A 17,457-nucleotide genomic window follows, 5' to 3' on the forward strand; every position below is an offset into this window, starting at 1 on the left:
CTGCAGGTACCTACTGGGTGGATCCAAACCTTGGCTGCTCATCCGACACCATTGAAGTCTCCTGCAACTTCACGCATGGTGGACAGACGTGTCTCAAACCCATCACGGCCTCCAAGGTACCCATCAGCTCTCGCACTGCCCCTCAGGCTGTCTCTCTCTATCCCCAGCCTGCCCTGGCCACAACCAACCCAGGTTCTGTTCCGAGCTGTGCCTGTCTTACTGCATGCCCTTGGGAAAGTTTTCTCCTCCTTCCGAGACTCAGTTTCCTTATCTATAAATTGGGAGTGAGTCAGACTAATCTGTGGTTTCCAAACCCTTTCGAGTCATATGATGCTGATGATTCTTTCTTCAAATAGAATCTTCTGCCCAATGTCTAAAGCAGAGCAGTTGGCCAAGCTGGCCTGGCTTGGGGAACCATGAATCATCCGCGTGAAATAACAGAGAAAACTAACGTGATGTTTAGCTGAAGCATGTTGCATGAATTGTGTATGCAAATACTTAACGCATGTTCAGTGCCTGCATGCCACGTGCCTGTTTCTGGGCTGAGCATTTTAGGTGGTAGAGGGTCACTGAACAACACAGCAAGGCAGGTGGCACATGGGACCTGACAGCTCCCTCGCGCAGGGGTCCTCAGTGGATTGTGGGTCTGTAGTTCCACTAAGCCTTCTGAATTTGGGGGCAATTTATGCCACAGTGAGAAGCTGCTCTGGCTTCAGGGGAAAGGAATCCTCCCATTTCATCAGCCACACCCCCTGGGAGATGCCTTGTGCTGACTGGGTCAGACTGGCAGTTTGAGAATCTCTAGGAGAGGCAGCCAACCAGTTGCCAGGTCTTTGCTGGGTCCCTATCATGTGCCAGGCCCTCAGCCAGGACAGGGAAGTCAGACTTGAAACTGCCCGTTTGACCAGAGCTCACTGTCCAGCAGGGACTTGGTGGCCTCCACAGGCTCTCTTCCCTGGTGACTCGAAGGTTTTGGGGTCACGCAGCAAACCTGCCTAGCAGAGGGGTGAGGCTGGGGTTGGCCATGAATGGCCAACTGGGTCGCCTTCCCCATCAGAAACAATGACAGTGAGAGGCCCTGGCTCTGTGTGGGAAAGCGCTGAAGCCGTAAATCCTGCCCTGTTGTTTGTTCTCAGGTCTGCCATTTCCGGCAGCACCCCACCCCACCTCACAGGGGTCTTGGGACTTAGGAAAGGTCTAGAAAGCACCTCTTATTTCCTCTGCACTCCATGAGCCTCTCAGTCTTGGGCAAAACCCTCTCCCTCGCTGAGCCCCTGGATCCTGGCTCAGCCCAAAGACCCCCGATACAGTAGGGGAGTGGATCAGATGACATCAAGACCTTTGAAGCTCTGGCTCTGGACTCAGGCAGGCCCTTCCTGCTTACACAGCCAAGGATCTGTGAGACCAGCTCATGCAGACCTTAGTTTCCCTGTCTATCAAGGGGGCACACGTCTGGGAGCATATCAGGAAATGCTTGCCCGGAAGGGGCCTATCCCTGTTCCCTCGTTAGAGAAGCAGGGAACTCTTGGTGTGTGTGTTGCAGGGGGTGGGCAGTCTGAGCCGCTCACTGCCATTGCTTCTCTACAGGTCGAGTTTGCCATCAGCCGGGTCCAGATGAATTTCCTGCACCTGCTAAGCTCTGAGGTGACCCAGCATATCACCATCCACTGCCTTAACATGACTGTGTGGCAGGAGGGCACTGGGCAGACCCCAGCCAAGCAGGCCGTGCGCTTCCGGGCCTGGAACGGACAGATTTTTGAAGCTGGGGGTCAGTTCCGGCCCGAGGTGTCCATGGATGGCTGCAAGGTAACTCTCAGAGCCCCTCCTAGACCCCTCATGTGGGGACAACTGGAAAAACAACTGTTTGGAAAAATGTGTTTCTATTATAAGATCATATCTAACATTTTATACTATAATATACTAATGTGATAGGTATAATTTTATCTTTGTGTAATATAACAGTTTTCTAAAACTGCTTTTATTCACTTTCCTCTCTGGGAAGCCCTGAGGGGAGGTCTGGACTGGTAAAAATTCTTCGGGCTGGTAGATGTTATGCTTACTTGCAAGGCTCTTTCAAAGAAGATATGTTTCTTCTCCCTGCTCCCACCCTAGTCAGGCTAATTTCTTCTCAACGTATGTTTTGGTCATTTTCAAATGCCCTGAACAGGGTGGGTTGTCAGGGGAAGGGAAGACAGAAAGGTTAGAGGAGACAAAAATCAGTTTTATAGGACTAAACAAAACTAATAATACTACACAGTGTTCGTGAGGATGTGGGGAAACCGACAATCTTGCATGAAGCTATTGGAAAAAAATAAATTGGTAGAGGCTTTCTGGATAGCAGCTCTAATATATATCCAAAACCTTAGAAAGGTACTTATTTTGGGGGGAGCTAAGCTATGAAGACACAAAGGCATAAGAATGGTACAACAGAATTTGGGGACTTGGGGAAAAGGGTGGGAGAGGGGTGAGGGATAAAAGACTACACATTGGGTACCGTGTACACTAAAGACCTTATTCATGTAACCAAACACCACCTGTTCCCCAAAAACTTATTGAAGAAATATATATATATATATATGAGATGTACTTGTTTTTTGGTCTAACAATTTTAGAACAATCCTTCTGGAGTTTGTTCTAGGGAAATAATTAAGAATGTGCACAAAGGTTTAGTTACAGTGATGTTCATGACAGCGTTACTTTTAAGAATAAAAAAAGTGGAAGCAATCTAAATGTGCCATATAAGTCATTTCTACAGTGAAATATGGTATAGCCATTAAAAATTGTGAGGGAAGATGGAAGGGAAAATGCTCATGATGTATGATGAGAACCACAATGGATGTACGTGTGCACTTTTCCTTCCGCTTTCAGGTCCAAGATGGCCGCTGGCATCAGACACTCTTCACCTTCCGGACCCAAGACCCCCAACAGCTGCCCATCGTCAGTGTGGACAACCTCCCTCCTGCCTCATCAGGGAAGCAGTACCGCCTGGAAGTTGGACCTGCGTGCTTCCTCTGACCTCTGACCTCTTGGCCCCTCTAGGCCTCATGGAGGAGGGAAGAGGAAGAGGCAAGGGGAGGGTACTGAGGGGCAGATAGCTCCAGGAGAGGCAGCTCCCCTGCCCAAGGGTCCTTGGGCAGACCCCAGCTGTTGTCTGCCCGGTAGAAGTGGGTGGGGGTAGGAGGGGATAGGGTATCTTTGGGAACAATGGATCCCAGCTTAGCCCCAAAGACCAACCAAAGAGCCAGCCAGAGCAAGCTGGACCTGCAACCCGCCTGAGCCCCATGGCCTCTCAGCTCTGCGGCCACCCCCTTCCCTCCCCAGCTTCCTGCCCAAAGAGCCCCACATTCAAGCCAACTTGAGGGAAGGGGGCATCTCGTCAGCTGGTCCCTGCTAGGGAGCTATTGATGTGCAATATTAGACAGGAGACATGAAAAAAGGAGAAAAGGAAAGACAGAAGTATATATATATATTATTTAAACAAACAAAAAGAAGGCGCGTTACTATTTTTTTTCACCCGGGAAAGAGGTGAGAGGATGGGAAGGAGCAGCCAGGTGTGGGAAGCGGCAAGATCCTCGGGCTGGGGGTGCCCATGTTTGCTACCTCCCACTGTGAAATCGCTGGTGCTCGCAATCGTCTTTCATAGTGTATGTGATTTTTTTTAAGAAAAAAAAAGAAACAACCCTATTTAAGATTCTGAAGGTGCTACCATTATTTTGCCACAGACTTTGGAGAAACTTTTGGGTGGAGCGTATCATCCGCATCTTTCTCTCTCCTCCAAATGACAAAGTTTGGGGAATTTTTCAATTTTCTTAGCATCGCCCTTGTGCTCATCAGGTAATCTGCTAAGGAGGAAAAAAGAAAAGAAAAAAGGAAAAAAAAAAAAAGCAAAACAAAACAAAACAAAAAAACCCTACCAGAAACCAGAAGTAGAGAGATTCACCTTATAACTTATGGACTTTGAAATGTCTGCCCTTTTAAGGCAGCAGGGAGGCCTGGGTGTGAAGCATGTTGGCTTGGCCCTTCACGGTCCTGGAGGGAGGTGAGGCTGGCCTTGGAAAGTGTGCCCTGGAGAGGTCTTGGGTGAAGACTTGACCTTGAAGAAACCAATCACAAAAGCGGCGTTGGGTCAGGGCTAGCCTTGGAGGTGAAGCATCAACATGGAACCATCTCAGGAAGCCGCATCAACTCTTCCAAGGCCCTCACTTCCAGGAGCCTGTCCTTGCAAGATGCAATCATCGTTCCTGCTTTTTCGTTGTCATTAAATTCTGTAGAAACCCATTGTCATTAGCTCCAAGTGTAAATTTGGGTCAAGGAGACAGAATAATAATGGGAATCTCAGAGTTCGACACCATAGTGACATTCAGCGTCCTCTGAATTGTGCTACATCAGCCAACAAGTCGGCGCTTGAATTGGATTTTGAGGTTATTTTAACCTTGGAATTGAGGTTATTTAACCATGGAATTATTTTTATAGAAGGGGAAAATGTATGTGAAAGGCTCTGTTTGTGTATTTCTCTCCTAAAGTTGTGTCTCTTTGGGAATTGGATTTGATCTTTATTATTTAATACCTCACTCTGGCCCGTCCCCTCTCCCGTCCCCCCTTCTGTATCCTCGCCCCCCGCCCCAGCCTGGACACTCTGTGTGGAAGTGCATGTTTCTAGCAGCTCGGGCCTCATCTCAGTGCTTGGATCCCTCCTGCCGCCAGAATCCACTGGCCTCTGTTTCATTCTTGGGTTTTCCTGCTGTCCTCGTTTACGTCTGTCCACATGTCAGTGTATTAAAACCCCAATGGGTTCCGTTTCTCCTTTTCCCCTCTGGATTTTAAATAAATATTTAAAACTGAGGCAATGGAATGACACACCTGTGGTCCTGTGCTTCTTCTCAAAGCTCAGGGGGGAAGTTTCTGGCTGGGCTGGGACAGGGAGTGGGAGGAGATGCTCAGAGGATGCCCTCCTTATGCTGTAACCAATACCACAAACTTGGTGGCTTCAAACAACACAGAACAGTCTCTCTCGCAGTTCTGGAGGCCAGAAGTTCACACAAGCAAAGTGTTGGCAGGGCCATGCTCCCTCCAAAGCCTCAAGGGGAGGATCTTTCCTTGTCTCTTCCCGCTTCTGGTAGCCCCAGTCATTCCTTGGCTTTTAGCTGCAGTACTTCGGTCTGCGCCTCGGTGGTCCCATGTGTTCTGATGTGTCTCTCTGCTCCATCTTCTCTTTCTGAGGACCCCAGTCGTATTGGATTAGAGCCCACCCTCATGATCCCACCTTAACTTACTTTCATCTGCAAAGGCCTTATCTCCAAATGAGGTCACATTCACTGGTGCAGGGGGCTAGGACTTCAACATATCTTTTGAGGGGACACAATTCAACTCCTAATACACAGGGAGGAGGTACACTGAGGTTAACATGAGCAATTTGTTTTTTTATGATTGTGGTTAATTACACATAACATAAAATTTGCCACTCCTGACGGTGCATTCACAATGGTGTGCAACGTCACCATGATCTAATTTCGTGTTATTTTCATCACCCTAAAGGAAACCTGTACCCATTTTAGCAGTCACACCCTCCCCAACCCCTGGAAACCACCAGGCTGCTTTCTGTGTCCACGGCTCTTCCTGCTCCAGACATTTTATATTACACTCGTGCCAAAGTCATTGCGGTTTTTTGTCATTACTTCTAAATGGCAAAAACCGCAATGGCTTTGGCACCAACCTAATACGAGTGGAATCATACAGTATGTGGCCTTTTGTGACCCTGGCCTCTTTCACTCAGCTTGATGCTTTCAAGATTCATCTGTGTCGTAACGTGTATCAGTACTTCATTCTTTTTATGGTTGAATATACTCCATTGTATGGATAAACCACATTTTGTTTACCTACTCATAAGCTGATGGACATTTGAGCCAAATTGGTGGACATTTGGGCTGTTTCTACCTTTGCTATTGTGAATAATGCTTCAAAAGGAGTGATCCCTGCCTGTCATATTCTTGAGAGGTCACAATAGTACCTGCCACAGAAGAAGTCAGTGGGTATGAGTCTGGGAGATGGGGTTGCCAGACTTAAAAAATAAAAATAGAGGATGCCCAGATGAATTTGAATTTCAGATAAACAATAGCTACTTTTTAGTACAAGTATGCTTCATGCAATTTTGAGGATATGCTTATGCTAAAAATCTTTTTTATTTGTTGTTTATCTGAAATGTATACATATCTGAGTATCCTGGCCTGGTGCCCACCCTCCCATTTTACATAGAGGGCAACCGAAGCCCAAGGAAGGGCCCGTGATCACAGGTGAGGCCAAGGCAAAGCTGTGATTCAGGCTAGGCACAGTGGCTCATGCCTGTAATCCCAGCACTTTGGGAGGTGGAGGTGGGTGGATCACCTGAGGTCAGGAACTTGAGACCAGCCTGGCCAACATGGTGAAACCCCATCTCTACTAAAAAAAAAAAAAATGCAAAAATTAGCCAATCATAGTGGCACACACCTGTAGTCTCACTTACTTGGGGGGCTGAAGCAGGAGAATCGCTTGAAGCTGGGAGGCAGAGATTGCAGTGAGCCCAGACCGTGCCATTGCATCCAGCCTGGGGGAGGGAGCCAGACTCCATCTCAAAAAAAAAAAAAAAAAAAAAGGAGAAAGGCAAAGCTGTAATTCAAACCCATGACTGCTAACAGCACTGTTACATGCATCAGACCCTAGAGCTAGCAGACCTGAGAGCTCCTTTGAAATGCAAATTCTTGGCCTCATCCCAAACCTACTGAATCACAACCTCCAAGGATAGGATCAGCAATCCGTTTTCCACAAGCCCCCTGTAGATTCTGGTGTGTGCTAAAGTCCCAAGAACTACTGCACTGCACTGCTTCCTAAGGCTGGAAAATAGTTTCAAAAACTTGGGAAGCAGGGGCAATACGAATGTTCTTTTTATTTCTTTGCCTGACAATCAGAAATAGAATTGAGTCAGAATGGCCCATTCATGAGGTCTGGCATACATTGTCACCCCTAGCTGTTCAAGAATGCTTCCCATTTTGTAGATGGGAAAGTTGTCACTGCAATGTCTGTTTTCCCCCATAGAAAGCTCTGCGAGAGGCCAGGCACGGTGGCTGATGCCTGTAATCCCAGCACTTTGGGAGGCTAAGGCGGGTGGATTGTCTGAGCTCAAGAGTTTGAGACCAGTCTGGGCAACACGGTGAAATCCCATCTCTACTAAAATACGAAACATTAGCCGGACATGGCAGCGTGCGCCTGTAATCCCAGCTACTCAGGAAGCTGAGGCAGGAGAACTGCTTGAATCTGGGAGGCGGAGGTTTCAGTGAGCCGAGATTGTGCCTTTGCACTCCAGCCTGGATAACAGAGTGAGACTCTGTCTCTAAATAAGTAAATAAATAAATAGCAAGCTCTGTGAGAGCAAGGAACACACCTTGTTCTCTGCTGCAGCTACGGAGTACTTTCAGTACTCACACTTGTTAAACAGTTGCCTTCAGGAACTCTTATCTTTATTTCCTCCACATGAGTTTGTAGAGCACCTTCCCCATGCCCAGCTGTGTGTGGGCACTGGAGGTACAGGCACGGATCTGGCAGCATGTCTGAGTAGCTCTGAGTCCTGTGGATGCAGCTGGAGGGGTTGGGCCATGTGTGATTAGGGGCTTGGAGATGGGGAAGCCATGTGCCTGAGAGGGGGAAAAGTGGGGGGTATAGTTTATGAAAGCAGGAGGAAGATAGGAGGTGACCCCCTGTGTTAGGGTTCTCCAGAGAAACAGAACCAATAGGCTATATTAAGGGATTTATTATACAAAATTGGCTCATGCAATTACGGAAGCTGACAAACCTTAAGATTGGCTGCTGGCAGCCTTGAGACCCAGGAAAACCTGATGGTTCAGTTTGAGTCCAAAAGGCCGGGAAAAAACCTGTCCCTGCTTGAAGGCAGTCAGGCAGAAGGAATTCACTCGTACTCAGCCTGTTTGTTCTATTCAGGCCTTCAACTGATTGGATGAAGCCCACCCATGTTGGGAAGGGCCATCTGCTTTACTCAGTCTACCCATGGGATTACCCAAATGTTAATCCCATCTAAAAACACCTTCACAGACACACCCGAATAGTGTTTGGCCAAATATCTGGGCACCCTGTGGCCCAGTCAAGGTGATACATAAAATTAACCATCACACTCCTCAAGCTGAGGAGTAATAGAAGTGAGCCAGATGGGGAAGGGTACTTGGGGGAGAGGGAACAGTGCCTGCCAAGGCCCAGAGGTAAAGGTAACCCTGTGCATTTGGGAATGGTAAGTGGTCCCACGCTACAGGAAAGGGTGAGGAGGCCTGTGGTATGGAGCTGGGAACATGACAAGTCACAGGTTTGCACAGATGAGCAGAGGTCTGAGTTGGCAAGTTGGGTTTGACTGCCATGGGGCCCTGGAGCAGAGCCATCCCTCCAGGAGGCAGCTGCCTGCGCTGTGAGGAAAGGAGAGAGGTCTGCACTACACTCAGAGCTCTGTGGGCATCAGCAGCATCTGCTAGGCCTGGAAGACATGGGTAGAGATTGAAAAAGCCAGCAAGAAGGGCCAGAGAGGGAAAGCAAGAGGAGCCATGTTAGAACTGTGATGCTCACGACTCTCGGCCTGGTCTCCAATCCCAGGAGGGCCAGTGAGGATGCTGGAGCTGGGCCAGCTCATTCCCAGCAGGGGCAGATAGGAGGTTGTCGGGGACAGAAGGAAACTCTTCCTAAACTGGCAGTACCCACAGTTCCCAATCTCCTGTTGCACAACTGAGTGTTAGCAAACAGCCAGGTGAACTTCCCAGGCTGGGCCAGCTCCAGGGGAAAGCCCAGGCCAGCCTGTGTTTGCCCTGTTCACAATGAATCAAACCCTAGCTATGGTCACAACCTATGATGGCCAGCAGCCCAGGATTGAGACAGTGAAGAAAAGAAGAGCAAGAAAAGGAGAGGCTTGCAGGCAGATTCCAGTTCCTGACTGGGACATGGCCCTGGGTAGGTCATTCTTTCTCTTTAGGCCTCAGTTTCTCTCTCTGCAAAATGGGGCCGATATGCTCTGCCTTTCTTGCCAGCCGCAAAAAGGACTATTGTTCAATAACAGTAGAGTGACTTGTATGAAATAAATAATATCCAATTGCTTTTGGACCTGTAAAACCCAGTTTCATATGGTTCAACCCAAAAATAGCACCATTCAGAATAATAATGGCTACAATTTCTTGTGCACGGACGGCACACTAGGCGGCATGCTAGGTGCGATCTCGTGCATGTGATCCCATGTTTTCATCTCATGCACAATCTTGTGGGACACATGTTGTAACCCTGGCTTTTCAGATGAAATTGAAGTTCGAAGAAGTTGCTTAAGTTGCCCAAGATCACAAAACAGGATTTGAACTTGAGAAAATCTTTTTGGGTTTTTTCCTCAGCCTAGCCACAAAGTTCCCCATGGGGACAATTTGCTCAGCCTATGTATATGTGGAAGCAGGTCACCAGTTGGTCTTATACAGACCTTGGCTCCGGCCTTAATGAAGAAAGGTGGGATGTGACTTCTTCAGGAAATGAAGTGTTTCAGACAGGTGCATTTCCCCAAGGCCCTCCAGCTCACCTGCTGTGTGACCTTTCCCATGCTGCCTCACCTCTCTGGGCCACTTCTTTCCTCATCTACATAATGGGGGGAATGTCCTATTTTCTTGAGCCTAGGATGGACATGTTGTAGCTTGCAATCACTGAAGTACACATGCAATGCAGGAGTCTTTCTTCCCCGCCATCCCAGCTTGTCTGGGGGATGGTTAAACTGACAGCGATAGTTATTATAATCAGAAGACCCTTACAAGCAAATTTATTTTATTTAACAAGCATTTTATGGGTGTGGTAGCTCACGCCTATAAACCCAGCACTTTGGGAGGCTGAAGTGGGAGGATCACTTGAACCCAGGAGTTCGAGACCAGCCTGGGCAACATAGTGAGACCATCTATCCCTACCAAAAAATTTTAAAAACTTTTTAAAACCAAGCATTACAACTATGTACCAATTTAATCTTCATAACAACCCAGTGAAGTAGGTACCACTATTATTCCCATTTTACAGGTAGAGCTACTGAGGCGCAGAGAAGTTCAGCAACTTGCGTTTCACCACTAGCCTGTACTGCCTGCCCTGAGGCCTTTTTTCTCTCTTTCGTTCCTGCCTAACTTCTCTTGACATTCCGCCAGGGCCAGTTGGAGGATAAGGCCAGGCAAGCGAGAAAGGACTACTTAAAGCCTCGGTCTTTAGAGGCATTCAAGCATATCTGAAATGTTAGGAGATGGAGAAAATTGTACTGTGGTAGGGTAGGTGCTGGATGAGCTTGGAGGAATTTCTTGGATAGTCTCGGGTGGAGAGTGAGATCCCCAAGGGGCAGCCTGAGGGACAGTGAGGATGCTGAAGACCCCTGACTCCCGCAGAGGAGAAGCACTCGGAAGCGCCTCTGCATTGCATTCACAGTTCTCAGCTCTGCTTTGGAAGGCAGTAGCTCTCCTTATTCACCCTTCCCCTGCGCAGGCTGCACCTGGGATGTCTACGCTCGAGCAGATGGAGACCCCAGACCATTGGCCTAAATGCCTGAATGTTATAAATCAGAAGTATTTTAAATGACACTGCCATTTTTACATTTAAGTTTTAGACATTTAATTAATTAATTAAATTGTGTCCAAAAGATTTGTACAACTAAAAATTATTCACGAGGCTAGCATGCAGTCTCTGAATGCCCATGTCAAGAACCAGATTCAATTGGCCGGATGCAGTGACTCACACCTGTAATCCCAACACTTTGGGAGGTTGAGGCGGGCGGATCATTTGAGGTCAGGAGTTTGAGAGGAGCGTGGCCAACATGATGAAACCCCATCTCTACTAAAAATACAAAAATTAGCCAGGCGTGTTGGTGGGTGCCTGTAATCCCAGTTATTCGGGAGGCTGAGGCAGGAGAATTGCTTGAACCTAGGAGATGGAGGTTGCAGTGAGCCAAGATTGTGCCACTGCACGCCAGCCTTGGGTGACAGAGCCAGACTCTGTCTCAAAAAAATCAAAATAAAAATAACTAGATTCAGGCTGTGTGTGGACACCATTCTAAAGACATCAGACACACACATTTAGGAGTAACAATGATGCAATATTGCTAAATGTTTCTCAGCAACCATGTACAACTGTTGCAAGTAGTGTTTATTTCTAACTCAGGAGGCTCTCTAACCGCACATTGCAAGAAAATAGACTTTCAGTGTTTCTGGCAAAACAAGAGTTTTTGTTGACATTTATGCAGAAAGGGAAGAGTTAAAATGTTAATTTGTCTTTTTTCTTACCTCTGAGTTCAAGTTCGCTCAAATCCTCTCTCGAAGCAGTGTCTGTCTCCTATGTCTGCGGTGGCATCATCCGCGAAGTATGAGGACACTTGACCTGTTGTTTTCAGAGTCGAGTGCCACATGTAGAGATTGTTTCCTCTATATGTGCTGCTTGTGAAACAGAATGATTAGCGATGTGGATCCCACTGTGCCAGTACCAGGCACCAGATCCCAAAGGACAGAGGTGCTTATCTGTTATTTAATAAACTGTTGTGTGTGTGTGGGTGTGCAGGTGGGTGTGATATGTGGGGCCTTCTAAATCTCTGGGCCCCAGTAGTCCAGGTCTAATGGTGGTGCTCTCCCCACACAATGCTCAGCTTCTCCTCAAAATACATGGTATCTGGGCTGGGCGCGGTGGCTTACATCTGTAATCCCAGCACTTTGGAAGGTTGAGGCGGGTGGATCACTTGAGGTCAGGAGTTCAAGATCAGCCTGCCCAACATGGCGATACCCTGTCCCTACCAAAAATGCAAAAAAAAAAAAAAAAAAAAAATTAGCCAAGTGTGGTGGTGACACCTGTAATCCCAGCTACTCAGGAGTCTGCATAGGAGAATTGCTGGAACTCGGGAGGCGGAGGCTGCAGTGAACTGAGATTGTGCCACTGCACTCCAGCCTGGGTGATAGAGTGAGACCTTGTCTTAGATAGATAGATAGATGGATAGATAGATAGATAGATAGATAGATAGATAGATAGATAGACAGACAGATAGATAGACAGACAGATAGATAGATAGATGATAGATCGATAGATGGATGATAGAGATAGATAGATAGATGATAGAGATAGATAGATTGATGATAGACAGATAGATGATAGATAGATAGATGGTAGAGATAGATAGATGATAGATAGATAGATAGATAGATAGATGATAGAGATAGATAGATGATAGGTATAGAGATAGATAGATGATAGAGATTGATATATGATAGAGATAGATGATAGATATATAGATAGATAGATAATAGATAGATAGATAGATAGATAGATTGATAGATAAGTGGTATCTGGAGTTGGTCCCCATCATCTCACCCCTGGACCACTGCATCAGCTCCAACTGGTTTCTCAGTTTTACTCTCCTACCCTTGCCCTCCCCATTCTTCCCATTCAGACAGAGCGATCTTTCCAAAGAACCAATCTGGTTATGTCTTTCCAACCCCTTTTTAAATCTTTCCATTTCTCTCCAACACTTCCTAAGTCTAGCGAACCCCTCAGCCTGGCTTTCATGCCCTGCAGGCTCCGTCTCCTGCCAACCTCTTCAACATAAAGTCTGGCCACTCCGACCTATCACATGCTCCAGCTGCACAGACCTTCCAGCTCCCCGATCCACCCACTCTCTCACCTGCTCTCTTCCCTCTTGGTAACTCCAATCATTGTTTCAAGTCTCAAATTAGAGCAATGAAAATTCAAAAAATAAACCAAGCTGGCAAAAAAAAAAAAAAAAAAAAAAACAAAACAAAAAAAGAAAGGAAAAAAAAGGGACATTTCTGTTCTGATGAGGATGGGGATAAGGAGACTCACTTGTGCATTGCCAAACTGACGTTCAAAATCCTTAGTGCTTTTGGATTTGTCATGTTTGGGAGGAGGGTTTTTAAAACATCGGCTTTCTTGAGGTTGAATAAATAAAAGAAAATGCACACATTTTAGGTTTGCAGTTTTTACAACTACATGTGTGTATATAATGACCACCACGATGACAACCTGGATCACTGTCATCTACTTCACTGTTCTTTCATCCCTTTTGCAGTCAAATTGCCCTCTTTTGCCCTTGGCAACCACTGATCTGATTTCTAAAATTATAGATTTGTTTGGGCTATTCTAGAACAGAACGGTACAGTATATAAGCTCCTTTATATCTGGCTTCTTTTGTTCAGCATAGTGTTTTTGAGATTCATCCATGGTGTTACATGTATCAGTAGTTTAACCATTTTTATTGTTAAGCAATATTCCTTTGTAAGAAAATGCCACATTTTTATTTACCATTTTCCTGTTGATGGGCATTTGGATTGTTTCTTTCTTTCCTTTTTTTCTTTTTTTTTTAGACAGAGTCTTGCTCTGTCTCCAGACTGGTGTGCAGTGGCGTGATCTCGGCTCACTGCAACCTCCGCCTCCCAGGTTCAAGTGAGTCTCCTGCCTCAGCCTCCCAAGTAGCTGGGACAACAGGTGCGTGCCACCACGCCCAGCTAATTTTTGTATTTTTAGTAGAGGTGGAGTTTCTCCACGTTGGCCAGGCTGGTCTCAATCTCTTGACCTCGTGATCCACCCACCTCAGCCTCCCAAAGTGCTAGGATTACAGGCGTGAGCCATGGCCCTTGGATTATTTCTAATTTTGGCTATTTTGAGCAATGCTGTTGTGAACATTATTATGTAAAACTTTGTGCATAGGACATGGTTTCCTTTCCCTTGGATAGCATGGTAATTTTAAAAGGGAAATTGGTTACTCTCTGACACTTATCATCAGAGGAAAAATCACAATATGAAATGCTGTTAGATAGGCTGGGAGCGGTGGCTCCTGCCTATCATCCAGCACTTTGGGAGGCTGAGGCAGGAGGATCACTTGAGGCCAGAAGTTCAAGACAAGTCTGGGCAACATAGTGAGACTCTGTCTCTACAGTATTTTTTAAAATTTAATTAGCCAAGTGTGGTGGTGCGTGCCTGTAGTCCTAGCTACTCCAGAGGCTGAGGTGGGAGGATTGCTTGAGCCCAGGAGTTTGAGGCTGCAGTTGAGCTATGATTCACACCACTGCACTCCAACTTGGAGAGCCTGGAAAAAAAAAAAAAAGTGCCGTAGACATAAAGGACATGACTAAGTAGGTTAGAATATAGTAAGTGAGCCAGGCACAGTGGCTCATGCCTGTAATCCCAGTACTCTGGGAAGCCGAGGTGGGCAGATCGCTTAAGCTCAGGAGTTCGAGACCAGCCTGTGCAACATGATGAGACTCCATCTCTACAAAAGTACAAAAAATTAGCCGGGTGTGGTGGCACGCACCTGTGGTCCCATCTACTCAGGAGGCTGAGCTGGGAGGATCTCTTGAGCCCGGGAGGCAGAGGTTGCAGTGAGCCAAGATCCCACCACTCCAGCCTGGGCGACAGAGTGAGATGCTATTTCAGAACAAAAACAAAAACAAAAAAGAATAGAGTAAGTGAATGAAAAGTTATGCATCCATTACACTTTCATTTATTTATTTATTTTTGAGACAGGGTCTCTTACTCTGTCATACAGGCTGGACTGTAGCAGCAAAATCGTGGCTCACTGCAGCTTTGAACTCCTGGGCTCAAGCAATCCTCCAGCCTCAGACTCCAGAGTAGCTGGGGTTGCAGGCACATGGCACCAGATCTGGCTAATTTTTAAATATTTTTGTGTAAAGATACGGTCTCACTGTGTTGCCCAGGCTAGTCTTGAACTCCAGGCTTCAGGTGAGTCTGTCATCTTGGCCCCATTAAGCTTTTAACTACAAACTACACTGAAATATGAAAAAGTATTCAGAAGGAAATGAATAAGAATGCAAAATTATAATCACACCATAAGAATACTTTCTGAATAATCCCAGTACTTTGGGAGGCCGAGGCGGGTGGATCACCTGAGGTCAGGAGTTCAAGACCAACCTGGCCAACATGGCCAAACCCCATCTCTAGTAAAAATAACAACAACAACAACAAAAAAAGATTAGCTAGGCGTTATGGAGGGTGCCAGTAATACAAGCGACTCAGGAGGCTGAGGCAGGAGAATCCCTTGAACCCAGGAGGCAGAGGTTGCAGTGAGCCGAGATCAAGCCATTGCACTCCAGCCTGGGGAACAAGAGTGAAACTCCGTATATATATATATATATATATAAAAAGAATAGACCTCTGAGGACAGGGCACAGCTAAACAACAACAACAATAAAAAGCAGCTGAAACCTCTGCAGACGCAAACGACTCTGTCTGACAGCTTTGAAGTGAGCAGTGGATCTCCCAACACGGAGGTTGAGATCTGAGAATGGACAGACTACCTGCTCAAGTGGGTCCCTGACCCCTGAGCAGCCTAACTGGGAGACATCCCCCACTAGGGGCAGACCGACACCCCACACCTCACATGGTGGAGTACACCCCTGAGAGGAAGCTTCCATAGCAAGAATCAGACAGGTACACTCGCTGTTCAGAAATATTCTATCTTCTGCAGCCTCTGCTGCTGAGACCCAGGCAAACAGGGTCTGGAGTGGACCTCAAGCAATCTCCAACAGACCTACAGCTGAGGGTCCTGACTGTTAGAAGGAAAACTAACAAACAGGAAGGACACCCACACCAAAACCCCATCAGTATGTCACCATCATCAAAGACCAGAGGCAGATAAAACCACAAAGATGGGGAAAAAGCAGGGCAGAAAAGCTGGAAATTCAAAAAATAAGAGCGCATCGCCCCTGCAAAGGAATGCAGCTCATCGCCAGCAACGGATCAAAGCTGGATGGAGAATGACTTTGACGAGATGAGAGAAGAAGGCTCCAGTCCATCAAACTTCTCAGAGCTAAAGGAGGAACTACGTACCCAGCGCAAAGAAACTAACAATCTTGAAAAAAAGTGGAAGAATTGATAACTAGAATAATTAATGCAGAGAAGGCCATAAACGAATGGACAGAGATGAAAACCATGACATGAGAAATACGTGACAAATGCACAAGCTTCAGTAACTGACTCGATCAACTGGAAGAAAGAGTATCAGCGATTGAGGATCAAATGAATGAAACGAAGCAAGAAGAGAAACCTAAAGAAAAAAGAAGAAAAAGAAATGAACAAAGCCTGCAAGAAGTATGGGATTATGTAAAAAGACCAAATCTACGTCTGACTGGGGTGCCTGAAAGTGAGGGGGAAAATGGAACCAAGTTGGAAAACACTCTTCAGGATATCATCCAGGAGAACTTCCCCAACCTAGTAGGGCAGGGCAACATTCAAATTCAGGAAATACAGAGAACACCACAAAGATACTCCTCGAGAAGAGCAACTCCAAGACACATAATTGCCAGATTCACCAAAGTTGAAATGAAGGAAAAAAATCTTAAGGGCAGCCAGAGAGAAAGATCGGGTTACCCACAAAGGGAAGCCCATCAGACTAACAGCAGATCTCTCAGCAGAAACTCTACAAGCCAGAAGAGAGTGGGGGCCAATATTCAACATTCTTAAAGAAAAGAATTTTCAACCCAGAATTTCATATCCAGCCAAACTAAGTTTCATAAGTGAAGGAGAAATAAAATCCTTTACAGATAAGCAAATGTTTAGAGATTTTGTCACCACCAGACCTGCCTTACAAGAGACCCTGAAGGAAGCACTAAACATGGAAAGGAACAACTGGTACCAGCCATTGCAAAAACATGCCAAAACGTAAAGACCATCGAGGCTAGGAAGAAACTGCATCAACTAACGAGCAAAATAACCAGTTAATATCATAATGGCAGGATCAAGTTCACACATAACAATATTAACCTTAAATGTAAATGGACTAAATGCTTCAATTAAAAGACACAGACTGGCAAACTGGATAAAGAGTCAAGACCCATCAGTTTGCTGTATTCAGGAGACCCATCTCACATGCAGAGACATACATAGGCTCAAAATAAAGGGATGGAGGAAGGTCTACCAAGCAAATGGAGAACAAAAAAAAGCAGGGGTTGCAATACTAGTCTCTGATAAAACAGACTTTAAACCATCAAAGATCAAAAGAGACAAAGAAGGCCATTACATAATGGTAAAGGGATCAATTCAACAGGAAGAGCTAACTATCCTAAATAGATATGCACCCAATACAGGAGCACCCAGATTCATAAAGCAAGTCCTTAAAGACTTACAAAGAGACTTAGACTCCCATACAATAATAATGGGAGACTTCAACACTCCACTGTCAACATTAGACAGATCAACGAGACAGAAAGTTAACAAGGATATCCAGGAATTGAACTCATCTCTGCAGCAAGCAGACCTAATAGACATCTACAGAACTCTCCACCCCAAATCAACAGAATATACATTCTACTCAGCACCACATCACACTTATTCCAAAATTGACCACATAATTGGAAGTAAAGCACTCCTCAGCAAATGTACAAGAACAGAAATTATAACAAACTGTCTCTCAGA

At 46.1% G+C, this 17,457-nt stretch overlaps 1 protein-coding gene across 3 annotated transcripts in view; it reads left to right on the forward strand.

Annotated features, from left to right (window-relative positions):
• The window catches only part of COL27A1 (collagen type XXVII alpha 1 chain), a 158,039-nt gene extending 153,182 nt beyond the window's left edge, over positions 1-4,857 (forward strand). For all 3 annotated transcript variants that reach the window (XM_007968312.3, XM_037984064.2, XM_007968314.3), the window contains 3 exons: positions 7-116; positions 1,588-1,806; positions 2,869-4,857. In XM_007968312.3, the coding sequence (XP_007966503.3) occupies positions 7-116; positions 1,588-1,806; positions 2,869-3,015 (476 nt within the window). In that variant the 3' untranslated portion in view covers positions 3,016-4,857. The remainder of the gene's footprint in view (positions 1-6; positions 117-1,587; positions 1,807-2,868) is intronic.
• The last annotated feature ends 12,600 nt before the right edge of the window (positions 4,858-17,457 follow it).

This window comes from Chlorocebus sabaeus, chromosome 12, assembly GCF_047675955.1.
Source record: "Chlorocebus sabaeus isolate Y175 chromosome 12, mChlSab1.0.hap1, whole genome shotgun sequence".
NCBI classification, from domain to species: domain Eukaryota; kingdom Metazoa; phylum Chordata; class Mammalia; order Primates; family Cercopithecidae; genus Chlorocebus; species Chlorocebus sabaeus.